The sequence below is a fragment of the Hyperolius riggenbachi genome, chromosome 6 (genome assembly GCF_040937935.1).
Source record: "Hyperolius riggenbachi isolate aHypRig1 chromosome 6, aHypRig1.pri, whole genome shotgun sequence".
In the NCBI taxonomy this organism is placed as follows: domain Eukaryota; kingdom Metazoa; phylum Chordata; class Amphibia; order Anura; family Hyperoliidae; genus Hyperolius; species Hyperolius riggenbachi.
The window spans coordinates 267,596,608-267,610,687 of record NC_090651.1 but is presented as its reverse complement, the minus strand read 5'-3'; the positions used below and the strand labels follow the sequence as shown (position 1 = coordinate 267,610,687).

Genomic DNA, 14,080 nt, shown 5'->3' with positions numbered 1-14,080 from the left:
GCATTTGCATGTTTTGTTTTTTTACCGCAGATGCATTTTTCAAGCGTTTTACGTGTTTTTTTTAATAAGTTTGCGGTTAGCATATACAAAACTCATATAGGTTTTGTATGAGTTTTCATGCGGTTTTAGATTTCAGTTTATGCAAATCACTAGGGAGGCAACAGGAAGCAGAAATGCATGACAAATCAATTTTTCGGGGGAAAACGCATATAAAAACACATGAAAAACGCATACCATTGCGTTCCCATTTATTTTAATTATGTGCGTTTTTCATGCATTTTTGCATATTATACAACAAAGCTAGCATTTTTCAAAACGCACACATATAAAACGCATATGCAATTTTTTTCTTGGGCCCATAGACTTCCATTAGCGACAAAACGCAGTATTTTCCGCAACACTAGCGTTTCTGCTTTGTCTGCACCTAGCCTGAAGGTTCCTAACATTTTTGATACTTAAAGGAAACATCCAAGGTATAAAAAAAATAAAGATCCACTTACCTGGGGCTACCTCCAGCCCCTTACAGCCGTCCTGTGCCCTCGCCACCGCTCCAGTGGCTCCCGGTCTCCTGCGCTGGCAAAGCCGGTTCTAGGTCGGCTTCTGCTGCGTTCCATAGTGCTGGTCACATGGGCTCGCTGACGGCAGAACTACTGCGCAGTACCATCCTTTTGATGTCAGTGAGCCCATGTGACCAACGCCGTGGAACGCAGCAGCCGACCCGGAACCCAACCTGGCGAGGTCGGATTTGCCAGCGCAGGAGACTGGAAGCCACCGGAGCTTCGGCGAGGGCACAGGATGGCTGCGAGAGGGGCTGGAGGAAGCCCCAGGTAAGTGGATCTTTATTTATTTATTTTTTTATATACCTAGGACCCTTACTTTAAAGAGGAACTGTCGCAAAAGTCTTAAAATTGAAACCGCATACAGACAAGAAGTACATTTCTCCCAGAGTAAAATGAGCCATAAATGACTTTTCTCCTCTGTGGCTGTCACTTACAGTAAGTAGTAGAAATCTGACAGTACCGACAGATTTTGGACAAGTCCATCTTCTCATAGGGGGGTTCTCTGGGTTTTCTTTATTTTTAAAAGCACTTAGTGAATGGCAGTTGCTCCGTTCAACTGCCAAAATAGTGTGCAGCAAGCAGGGAGGCTGGCCAGCATCCTTGTATTAATCTTTTTCAGGGAATAGCTTTATAAAGAATAAAGGCCATGCTGAGAATCCCCCATGAAGAGATGGTCTAGCCCAAAACCTGTCATTAATGTCAGACTTCTACTACCTACTGTAAGTGATAGCAACATAGGAGAAAAGTCATTTATGGCTCATTTTACTCTGGGAGAAATGTACTTATTTGTATGTGTTTTAAGATTTTAGCGACAGGTCCTTTTTAAGCTGTGTAGCTTTTGATACAGCAGTAACTTTTTAATTATTTATACCAGTGTTTCTCAAACCTGTCCTCGTGACTCCCCAGCAGTGCAGGTTTTGCAGGCAACCTTACCTATGCACAAGGTAGGCAATTAGTGTCTCAATTAGTATGCACCATTGAGGAGTCACGAGGACTGGTTTGAAAAACACTGACTTAGGTCCCATTCACACTAGAAGCGCCTTTCTGAGCGTTTTGCGATTGATAGCGTTTTTTGAAAATCTCTCCCATTCACTTTCATTAAAATTGCAGAAAAATCAGATTTTCGTGATCGTGAAACTGCAGCTATTTTTCCGCAATTACCGTGATTTTAATGAAAGTGAATGGGAGCGATTTTAAAAAATGCCAATTAATCGCTAAACGCTCAGAAAAGCGCTTCTAGTGTGAATGGGCCATTATACCATCTTAGTTATATATGTAAACTGTTGTTTTTTTATTTATTTTTTCCAATACATTCTAGGCTTTCTTTGGGTAATATTTTTTTTTCCCCTGAACTATTTTACTTTTATAGTCCTTTTTATGGTGAAAAATTGTGTGTAAACGCAGAAGATACACATTTGTTCATTTTGCACCCTTCCTAACTTTCAAGTGGCACGTCCCGTGGTTAAAGAAAACGCATAAAATGGAATTTCTTGGCCCTACCCAGTTAAAATACCCCATATACCATATTTTATTAATAGCTGAGAATGTGGTGGACTGTTATCCCCAGCCTGCGGGTCTGTGGCGATCGGATGCATTTGCAAGGGCAGCAGTCCAAGGGCCATACTGCTGTACAGATGCACCGTTAAGTAACGGCAGAGTGATGCATCTGTAGAGCATTGGGGCAGCAAACTTTTGCCCTAGCGATTCCATCCGATCACTACAGGCAGCAGTCATTAAATGTTTATAAATGGGTATTGCAGGGGTTAACAATGGGTTAGTAGTCTATGCTGGGGTTAAAACTTATCTGGGGAAAACACACACACACACACACACACACACACACGGCAGTTTTTAATACAGGACATAGATTCTACATTCTGTAACCTACAGCAGCACTAATTAGGATGTAGAATATATGTTCTGGAATGTAAAGCAGTTAAAGTTAGGCATTAGGAAGATTGGTTAGCTGTAGTAAAATAACATTTACCGATAGGAAGGGGAACTTCAGCCTAAACAAACATACTGTCATCAAGTTACATTAGTTATGTTAATTAGAATAGATAAGTAATATAATCTCTTACCCACCCTGTTTTAAAGAACAGGCAAATGTTTGTGACTCATGGGGGCTGCCATCTTTGTCATGGGGGCAGCCATCTTTTTGGTTGAAAGGAGGTGACAAAGAGCAGGAGACACAGTTACAACTGTCCTGTGTCCTGATAACCCCTCCCAGCTGCACACGCTAGGCTTTAAATGTGAAATTCAAAGTGTAAAAAAAAAAAAAATTGCACCAAAACAGCAGAACGAGGACAACAAAATAAGAAATCACATCATCTTTGCACAGCATCAGGGGAAAAAAGCCCGGGCAGTTTTCTTCTGTGCAGCTAAAAATGAGGCTTGTATAAGAGAAACAAAGTTCTGATCCTGTGAAACTGTTAAAGAAACACCAAGCCTTTTCAGTGCTGCGATTTTTAGTCCGGAGGTTCACTTACACATTGGAAATGAACACCTCTAAATAGTAGACTATCGGTACATTTACCGATATTCTACTATCGGTAATTTAACGTAAGCCTCATTTCAGTTAGTTTGCTACGAGTCAATTAGTCTAGGTTAGCCTTTGCAACCTTTGTACCTTCAATTTTCTCACAAGACGCCTGCCGTAGCAGAGGGATTTATTTTATAGTGGGTGTGGTCTTTATTATGTCCTCCATTTTGTGATTCTCCTGTACAGGACACCCATTTCATGCCCTCCATTATTGTGCTGCCTATTGTAGTTGGCCGGTGTTAGCATTTTATTTCTCTATTGTCTTTTCATCTGCTGTACACACACTCTCAGTTCTGGCAACCTACCTGTCATGAAAGTCACATGATCATTGTACCCTTGATGAACATGTAGGGAGGCTGGTATACATGATGGGCAGAAAATGAGCGAAGAGGAGCCAGAGAGGTAACCACTTCACCTTGAAGCGTTTTTCCCCTTGCAAAAAACCAGAGCAATTTTCACCTGTCAGCACTCCTTTTATTCATTCGCCTATAATTTTATTACTACTTATCACAACAAAACAATCTATATCTTGTTTTTTTTTTTTTTTTGCCAGCGATTAGGCTTTCTTTGGGGGATACTTTTTGCTTAGAATTATTTTAAACATTTCTCAGTTTTCACCATTATAGTTTTAAAATAATACATGCTACCATAATTAAAACCCACACATTGTACTTGCCCATTTGTCCCGGTATAATGTATGCCGCCAATATTTTATTTGGAAATAAAGGTGCATTTTTTCAGTTTTGCGTCTATCCTAAATTACAAGCCCAAGGGACAGAGGGGGGGGGGGGGATATAATTATACAATTTGGCCACAAGATGTCCTCGGTGGTGAATTCAGTTTGCGTACTATTAGTACGGAAACCGGAAGGACTGCGTGGTCGGGATTTGTGAATGGCAGAGCTGTGTGAATAGGCTGCTGCGTTCATTCACAGAGGGACTTAGATCAATGAATGGGAACTGTGTTGGATGTAGCGGGGAGGGAAGTAGTAGCTGCGCCACCACACAGAGTTGAGGCATTTCGGGGGGGACATAGTTTCTCGTCCCGGCAAAGGGGGAGTGGTTACATTTCTCACCCAGCCAACGGAAGCCACTGTCACCAGAGGCAAAAATGCCAATGAACCCCTGCACAGTCTTCAGGAACCCTGCAAATCATTTCTTAATACCCCTGAAAGCCAGCCACACACCAGATTTCTGATGAACGATATGACACTTTAGGTCAGTGTGGGATATTTCTGGCTGCCAGGGATATGAGCTGTGAAGTGTGGGAGAAAAGTCTGGCTGGTGCACACCTCGAGCGCTCCTGAGTGTTTTTTAAAGGGAATGTCCAAGCAAAATAAAAAAATGAGTTTCACTTACCTGGGGCTTCTACAAGCCCCATGCAGCCATCCTGTGCCCTTGTAGTCACTCACTGCTGCTCCAGTCCCCCGCTGGCAGCTTGTCGACCTCGGAGGTCGGCGGGACGCATTGTGTACATTTTTACGCATTCCCGCTAGTGCAGGAACATTAACACATATATTTTTACGCGTTACTGGTTCAATGCGTACATTTTTACGCATTGAACCAGTAATGCGTAAAAATGTATGTGTTAATGTTCCTGCACTAGCGGGAATGCGTAAAAATGTACACAATGCGTCCCGCCGACCTCCGAGGTCGGCAAGCTGCCAGCGGGGGACTGGAGCAGCAGTGAGTGACTACGAGGGCACAGGATGGCTGCATGGGGCTAGTAGAAGCCCCAGGTAAGTGAAACTCATTTTTTTATTTTGCTTGGACATTCCCTTTAACCACTTAAGCCCGAAGGGTTGAAATTTTTTTTACATCCGAGCAACTTTCACCCCCCATTCATTTGCCAATAACTTTATCACTACTCATCAATTAATTGATCTATATCTTGTTTTTTCTGCCACCAATTAGGCTTTCTGTGGGTGGTATATTTTGCTAAGAGCCACTTTACTGTAAATGCATTTTAACAGGAAGAATAAGAAAAAAATGGAAAAAATTCATTATTTCTCAGTTTTCAGCCATTATAGTTTTAAAATAATACATGCCTCCATAATTAAAACTCACGTATTGTATTTGCCCATATGCCCCGGGTATTTCACCGTTAAAATTATGTCCCTATCACAATGTATGGCGACAATATTTTATTTGGAAATAAAGGTGCATTTTTTCCGTTTTGCGTCCATCACTGTTTAGAAACCCATAATTTATTAAATCATATTGATATACTCCTTTGACATGAATATTTAAAAAGTTCAGACCCTTAGGTAACTATTTTTTTTTTTTTTTTTATTATTGTAATTTATTTTATTTTTTTTAATTTAAACTTGTATGTGGGTATTTTTTGGTGTGGGAGGTAAACGGGGTTTTTTTTTTTTAATATATTTATAGGTTTATTCTTAAAACTTTTTTTTTTAGGTGTAATTTGCTATTTGGCCACAAGATGGCCAGAATCAAAAAGTCCTGGGAGCGATCGATCTCGCTCCCAGGCAGAAGAAAGGAGACCAGAGCTCAGAAAAGCCGCAGCGTCTGAAGAGACGCTGTCTGCTTTTCTCCGGGGGGGTCCGATCAGCGAAAGGGATTTATAATCCCTTTCACTGATCGGTGGGCTAGCGGCCAGCAGCGGGGGGCGCGCACGGGGGGGGGGGGGCCCCGCAGGCGCGCGACCCGCGGGAGTGCGCGCAGCCCAACTGGACGAGAAATCTCGTCCAGTTGGGCTTAAGTGGACAGCGATTTGAAAACGTGGATCCTGCAGCATTTCTGAGGCCATTCAACCTCAATGTTAAGAAAAATGGAAATTTGCTCTAAGAAAAAAAAAAATGCTAGAACAGAGCGATTTTCCAATCCTTTATTTTTTTCTTTTGAATACAGCTGTACATTTCCAGCTCTACTGTACAAAAAAATCTTTACACCAAAACATCGTTGGGCATACTTAGAAAATCGCTAGGCATGTGCCTGAAATCGCTTTGAAAAATGGTTTCATAAAACGCATAGCGTTTGCATTTACGCTGGTGCTGCACCAGCCCATATTGTTGCCAGTAACCCCTGTCTGGATACTGGCTAAGAAGGTGATTTTGTTTTTTTGAAGCAGCTGATTTTGGCACAGAACTCAGCAGGCGTGTAATGGGACGCCAATCCTGAGTATTGGTAATCTGGTGTCCAGGTCATGAGTTGTGCATCCGAGTAGTAACTGTTACATAGGTTTGTATTAAAGTAGCCGATCACCTGCATATAGCGGGCACTGGAGGGGGAGGTTAGGTTTAGGCATTAGAAGAGATTTGTTTTAAGGAGAAACTCCGACCAAGAATTGAACTTTATCCTAATCAGTAGCTGATACCCCCTTTTACATGAGAAATCTATTCCTTTTCACAAACAGACCATCAGGGGGCACTGTGTGACTGATTTTGTGGTGAAACCCCTCCCACAAGCAACTCTGAGGGCCGTGGTACTCCTGGCAGTTTCCTGTCTGTGAACCTTGTTACATTGTGGGAAATGGCTGTTTACAGCGGTTTACAACTGCCAAAAAAGCATGCAGCATCTACATCACCTGCCAGTAGTTAAAATGTCACCATGTGATAAATGTCAGAATGTAAATCAGGGATTTAAAAGATTTTACAATGGGCAAACACTGACTAAATAATGTATACTTAATTATTGTAAAATTGAAGCATTTTTTTATTACATTATTTTCACTGGAGTGCCACTTTAAGGCAATTGGGGGGGGGGGGGGTCATTTTTGGGCATTAAAAGGCTTGGGCATTAGATGGAAGGGGTGGCACCAAATACTTGCTAGGTTTTTTTGGGGCATGCCCACCTTCAATCTGTAGGTGTCAGGGAAGTTCAGACACACAGCATTGGTAAATGTCCCCTGGGTAGGAAATTGTTGTTGTGTAGCAACAAGGTAGCAGAGTTGCAGATATTTTTTTTTTCCCCCTATGGAATTACTGAACAGGAAATTGTGTGCTGAAAATGAAATTCTTAATAAAGGGAATGTTTTTAGCACTGTATTGTATTATATTATTGATTAAAGTAGATTTCTGTCAAATTGCATGCAGAATAACAAAGCTGCCAGCGACAAAACTTTGACCTTTGCTTATTTGACTTTCACGCAGCTTCATCCCCCCGCCACCATCGCCCCCTTTTATAGGCTGCACGAGCAGTTGACGCAGTAATAACCCGTGTCACTTTTAACATCCCTGCATATTTATTGACTGACGGCCCCCACTCCTCTCTTCCTAAGGAAGATTAAAGCATAACGATTTCAGTTTATGGCACATTAGAATACACATTGTCCCTCCAAGCCCGTGCGAAGCGAGATTAATGGGCTGTCAGAAATTTGTCTCTGCCGGCAATGAATTCCAGACATAAGAGTCTCAGGCACGTTGGGTAGGATACAAATTAGCACTAAGCAGTACTTATTAGTCAATGAAGAATTCATATGTATTATTTTATTATGGTACTATGGCAGCTACATTCACAGCGTTCCTCTACAATACATACAGGTAAAGCAACATGGTTATTGCGTTACAATGCCTTTTGTTCATGTTTCATCTTTAAATACTAATGTGTAAGGCTTAGTGAAAAAAACCTTGTCTGCAAGAACTAGAATACCAATTCGGAACAAAATAGTTATGATGTAAGTGGATGCATTGAACCTCCCTCAGGAGCCATATAGATCCAGTATTAAAAGAAACCTTTATTTGATATTTTGGAGGTTGCTATTGTTGACCTCTTTGAAATAAATAAATAAATAAAAAGGAACTTCTCTGGTTGCAATGAGGATGTACTAGTCTGTGCATTCATTCAGACACTTGGATGAATCATGCAGGCACTGAAGTAAATGAGCAGTGAGGACTGCTTCTGGGTCATGCATGAACTGCTTCTGAAGTGAGAGTTCAGACAAGGTCTTCTATTGCCCAAGGCAAAGGTACCAGATTGTTCCCCCTCTAAGCTTCCCTGGAACAGGTATTTTATTTAAGAATACCTGAACCTAAATCGCTTGAGTAGCTGGAGTATGGTATACAGTTTTGGGCACCACACTATAGGAAGAACATTGACCATCTAGATTGGGTTCAAATATGGGCAACTAAGTTAACTACCTAAAGACTGTGTCACGCCAATGCTGCAACAGGAGCCCCAGGACCGCCTAACGACCATTGGCATCAAGTCCTGGGGCCAGCTGCTGTAGGAGATTGCACGCGTATCTCCTGCTTGGTAGGCGGAGCTCTACTCCATCTTCAGTCTCCTATAGGCAATCGCCGCTCGGGAGACTGTTAGATGTCGTCTTTTTACTTGGTACAGCGCTGCGATCTGCAGCAGCGCTGTACTGGGGACAGCCGTGTCACATGGCTGTCCCCTCTGTTGCTATGGAGGTGATCCCCTGTCATAGGCTGAAGCCTATGACAGCTGATCACGCTGATCGGCTGGCGGGGGGAGGGAAGGTGGGTTATAAAATAAAAAAATTGTAAACCATATTAAAATAAAGAGATTTATTTAAAAAAAAAACCCAAACACCCGAGGGGGGGGGGGGGGGGGTGTGTGTATCAGACCCCACCAACAGAGAGCTCTGTTGGTGGGGAGAAAAGGGGTGGGGGGGAAAGAATCACTTGTGTGCTGTTTTGCAGCCCTGCAGCTTGGCCTTAAAGAGAGACTAAAGCAAACAAAAATTGCTATTCTTACTTTCTAGTTTGCTTCAGTACTCTCATTTATGTATATGTATTTATAACGCGCCAACATATTACGTTTAGATGTAAACCGATGCATCCCCACCGCAAAACGAGGGCTTTAGACCCCCCAAATCCCCGGGGGGGCAATCCAGCTGGTGCTTCTTGAAAGAGGCAGAGCTTTCAGCTGCAGCTCTGCCTCTACTGATGTCAATCGCCACGGATTGCCTCTCCCTGCCCCTCTCACTCTTCCCTCTCAGAGAGGCGGAGATCCGCACGGGATTGACATCAGTAGAGGCAGAGCTACAGCAGAAAGCTGCTGCCTCTCAGGGCAGCACAATCCACGACCAAGATGGTCGTGGATGTTTGCCCCGGGTTTGGGGGGTCTAAAGCCCTCGTTTTGTGGCGGGGATGTGGCGGTTTACATATACTGAGACTACTGAAGCAAACTACCTGGTAAAAATAGCAATTTTTGTTCGCTTCAGTCTCTTTAAAGCCTGCAGTGGCCCATTTCTCAAAACATGGCCTGGTCTTTAGGGGGGTTTACCACTGCAGTCCTCAAGTGTTTAAAGAGATGGAAGATCTCCCTTACCAAGAAAGGTTGGCCAAACTAGGTTTATTTAAAGGGGCACTATGGCGAAAAATTGTAACATTTTAAATATGTGCAAATAAAGACAAATAAGAAGTATGATTTTTTTTTTATTTTTTTTTTATTTTTTTTTTATTTCAGTGTAAAATGAGCCATAAATTACTTTTCTCCTATGTTGCTGTCATAGTGGGTAGGAGAAATCTGACAGAAGCGACTGGTTTTGGACTAGTCCATCTCTTCATAGGGGATTCTCAGCAAGGCTTTTATTCTTTATAAAGATCTTTCCTAAAAAGAATTTAAACAATGATGCTGGCCAGCTTCCCTACTCGCTTGGACAGAGCAATTGCCATTCACTAAGTGAAGTGAACTACCATTCACAAAGCAGATTTTACATCACTGTTGTCTCTGCTGTTTAGAATGCAGTCTTAAAAATTAAGCCCTTAAAGTGGACCCAAATTAAAAATACAAGATTTCAGAAATAAAATATATTTTCTAAATTATAATAATAAATAGCAGCCTTTTTTCAGCTGCATGATGACAAATATAAAATATTTTACATTTATTGGAGGAACCCCTCCCTTCCTTTCATATTGCCGGGACAGAATCCGGCAAACTTGTGGAGTAGATGGTGTCCAGCAAAGGAGGAATTGCTAATGGCTGCCACCTGTATAACCCTTGTTATGAAAAGAGAAGGGTGAAAAGCATGCACTGAAATGCTCATAGGCTTGAAGAAGTGTTGATTTAACTTGTATGTGTCAGAGTAGTGCAACTAAATATTTTGAATAAAAAAAGTTTGGTTTGGATCCGCTTTAAGCTGAAAATAAAAATGACTCTGTTATTAATGTTCTATTAACACAAATATAAGTGATTTACTTATAGTTACCAGAAGTTTATCTGATCTACCAGCTCTAGAGAGTGACATGGTTGTTCATTTGCCCAATATTACTTAGGTCCTCCACTGCTAAAGAACCACTCCCATTGTTGTGCCCACAGTGGCACCTGTTTGCCTGGTACTGTCTGCAGACATTTACTGCCAGAATTATTCTTCAACCTTCTAAGACCGCCTAATGAAAAATGGTGGCCACCGATTGGCTCTCTTCTCTTGTTCCTCAGTCATGCCATATGGCTTGATCTCGAGAGGCGTGATTTGCAGGGAACGAGCACGCAGTCCCTGCAGTAAACACGAGGCCACTAAAATCAGAGCTGGCAGACTGTTAATACATTTAAATGATGAAAAAAAGTGTGCAGTGCTGCAATCTAGAGCAGCACTGTACAAAGAACAGCCTTGTCACTTAAAGGGAAGGTTCAGGGACTATCCGAAAAAAATAAAAATCCCCATCCACTTACCTGGGGCTTCCTCCAGCCCGTGGCAGGCAGGAGGTGCCCTCGGCGCCGCTCCGCAGGCTCCCGGTGGTCTCCGGTGGCGCGCCCGACCTGGCCAGGCCGGCGGCCAGGTCGGGCTCTTCTGCGCTCCAAGGCCCGGCACTTCTGCGTCCCACGCCGGCGCGCTGACGTCATCGGACGTCCTCCGGGCTGTACTGCGCAGGCGCAGTAGTGTAGAGTTTGATAGTGATATACTGTAATAATGGGCAAAACATTTTTGTAAGATGAAAAGTTCCACTGTTCCAGAAAAATAAAAAAAAAATGAGCCTATCACATCTAGTAGCTGCTGATCTATAAGCTGGCAGCTGATTAATTAACTTGAGGTTTTGATTGGCTAATTGTAATTTCCTGCCTGGGCGAGTGGATTTTTGCATCTTAGGAGACTTGCTTATTGCTAGACTGGGAGATAACTTGGTGCATGCTATAACTTTCCACATGCTTACAAAAGTGTAACTCAATTCTCTTACTCTTGTGATTCACAGAAAATTTACAGCTAAAACTTGGAGAGTTCCTCCCAAGGCTTCTGGACTGTTCTAGTGAAAATATTTCTATAAAAGAGCCCCCCAAGATCCGGCCCCATTCGCCCTATGATTTGTGCAACCGTTTCACAGCCATAATGGCGTCCATCCACGAAACATCAACAGTTAAGGTGACCTAGAGTTGCAGGAGGTCTTTCCCTGTGCATCACAGAAAATGAACCACTACAGACTTTGTCAATGTTATGCTGATACCACAGTCACCTACAGAAGAAAGTTATTATTTTGAATCCATAAGAACCATAGAAGAAGCCACAAACGAAAGAACACTGGAATGTGTAATAATGCTTGACTTCAGCATCACAGCCTCCTATTGACTGCACTGAGGTCTGTGTAGATAAATAAACCTATTAAGTACCACACTGGAATGGAAAAAGTTCCTGTTCAGTTTTAGATGATTGAGTAGTGACTGTTCTGCACTTATTGCTGTTGTATGTGTATTCTACTTTTTTTTCCGTATGGATGATTTTACTTGTTCTTTGCGGAATTGGCTACATTGAATTTGTTGTTTTTCTTTTTATAATCTTTTATGATGGTGTTCAATTTATTTTGTCCAATTTTTCAAGATGAACTCAACTCAGACATTTTCGGTGGCATAGCATAAAGACACCATCTTGTTTTACCTCCAATCACCTGAGCTTTGCTCATCAAAACTTCTACATGTGCTGTGTCACTCATAGAATTAGATTGGCTAGAGCCAGATGGAGTCATTGATGGAAAAAGAAAGCAATGGTAAGCAATATTTGCACACGATCAACCAGAACTACTTGCCTGGAGAGGTTGCCTTTGAGCTGGATTCACAGGACACCTCCTGCTGTCAGTTATGAATGCACATTAACGGCTTGTGATGGCAGTGCTGTGTTAGGAATGGTAGTAATGTGTCCACAGGCCTTGCTGGCTGCGGTCTAACACGTCTCATCATCTAACTCTACTCCATCTGAACTACTTTCTGTGGGCTATTGGTTTTAAAGCAATAGAGCCCTAATTTCACAAACCTGAAACTCTTGGTACTTTACCCATAACAAATGTATAACATGACAGCAATGTTAATGACTCTTAACGTTAGGTTTTGTTTTTTTTTAAATCTGAGCAGTGATTCAGATCTGTGCTCTAGGCCTAGTAATAACCCTGTTGGTGGCAGAGTAATTTTCTCCAGTAGTTTTTATCCAAGCCATTTAAACCATCATAGCGGTTTCCTGGGCAGCACAGACTTCATTTCCTTCTGTGGTGCTAAGTGGTCTTGCTGCAGGCTGCATGGTAAGAAAAGCTGGAAAAGAAAAAATTCTTCTCATGCGGCTATCCTATTCCTTCCTTATCCAAGCTCCTCTAAGGTATAGCGTATGATATGCCATCTATGTGTAAATCATGATAGAATCTTGTTCTGAACTTCCAGATAAAGAGTAAGCACCTCTGATTTTAAACTGCCAAAACGTTTCCTTGCTTTAGGGCGGAAAAGCAAAACATCTTGGTCTTCCACACATGAAAGGGAGCAATCAAGCCAGTGCACCTTTTAGATTGCTGTGCTTTAAATAACTCCAGCATCCATATCTCTTGCCAAGCAAGTGACAGAAGCTGACTGGGTAATAGGGAATTTTTAGCCCGTGGGTGTGGACTTTTCTCAACAATCACTCAAGCAGCTGCACGATTCCATTTCAGCAGGAAAGAGCGGCTGAAGGGAAAGACTGATTTAAGAAGCCAAACACCATTGGGATTTGGCAAGCACCGGCTCTTGGCTCTCCTATTTTGGAAACTGTGAGAACAAGAGAATATCAGGGAAATTTTAGGCTGGCATTGAAAACAACGATCATCCATTACTAGGGACGAAAACAATAAAACTGGGGCACTTTTTTATTAATTGCTCCTAAGTTGTCCGTTGTAATTACTTCCATTTTTGTCTTTAAAGATGTGGGTTCACGTTCCATGAGCTCTATAAACCAGCAAAGCTGTGCCTTAAAATGCCTGTGTATTTTTTGCCAAGACTGATACCAACTGTGCCAAAACCTATTGTCCGCAGCCTAAAATGCATGCAAGTTTGATCAAATTCTTCCTATTTTGTGCCAGATACGGGTGATATTTTCCATAGAGTTGTGTGACATTGTTACAGATATGTGCACCCCATGTCAAATATGTTCTGTGCAATAAAATATTTATCTTTTTAGATGTGAATGTTTATTTTTATGCAGTGTTGAGATCTATATATACTACCTTCTTGATACGGACTTGTATATACAATAAAACTTTCCATTTTGGAGCCAGACCCCCCTAATCATAGTATTTTTTTCAGGTAAGTGGGTTCAGTACATAGTAAACGCAGAGCAATCAGAAGAACCAGGCAAGTAAAGGTTGTAAAGAGCAATTTTAAGTTTTAAATCGGTATTGGTTTGAACATCTGTCTGACATATAGTGACCTTTGTCCTCTGTTGTGGAGACTTTCCTTCATTTACAGTTCTGCACAACCCAGTCTCTGGGCCAAGAAGTGAGCCTTGTCAGTGGAAAAGCATACATCAGTATACTGTTAAGAGACATTGTAACACTTCTCCATAATGCTAAAAAAGTGTTTCTATTGGCGTTGACTCCTTTCACTTCCTGTTTTCTGAAACAGGAAATTAGTACATATCTTCTCAAATAGAATCTAGACGGCAATGCGAATCTGATGGCGGCGCTTAATTATTCCCTACTTTGTCAAAAATATAAATAAAAACCTTTAGCTGGCATTCAGTTCTCTCATGCTTAAGAACATACACTGTCTGCATTATATGACCATCAAATTCAATACAGCACAACAGAGAGGATTTGTGTTAATGCCCT

At 41.9% G+C, this 14,080-nt stretch overlaps 1 protein-coding gene across 3 annotated transcripts in view; it reads left to right on the top strand.

The window, feature by feature from the left end:
• USP28 (ubiquitin specific peptidase 28) overlaps positions 1 to 13,430 on the top strand; it is a 156,003-nt gene extending 142,573 nt beyond the window's left edge. For all 3 annotated transcript variants that reach the window (XM_068240790.1, XM_068240791.1, XM_068240792.1), the window contains one exon: positions 11,219 to 13,430. In XM_068240790.1, coding sequence (XP_068096891.1) covers positions 11,219 to 11,394 — 176 coding nt within the window. In that variant the 3' untranslated portion in view covers positions 11,395 to 13,430. The remainder of the gene's footprint in view (positions 1 to 11,218) is intronic.
• The last annotated feature ends 650 nt before the right edge of the window (positions 13,431 to 14,080 follow it).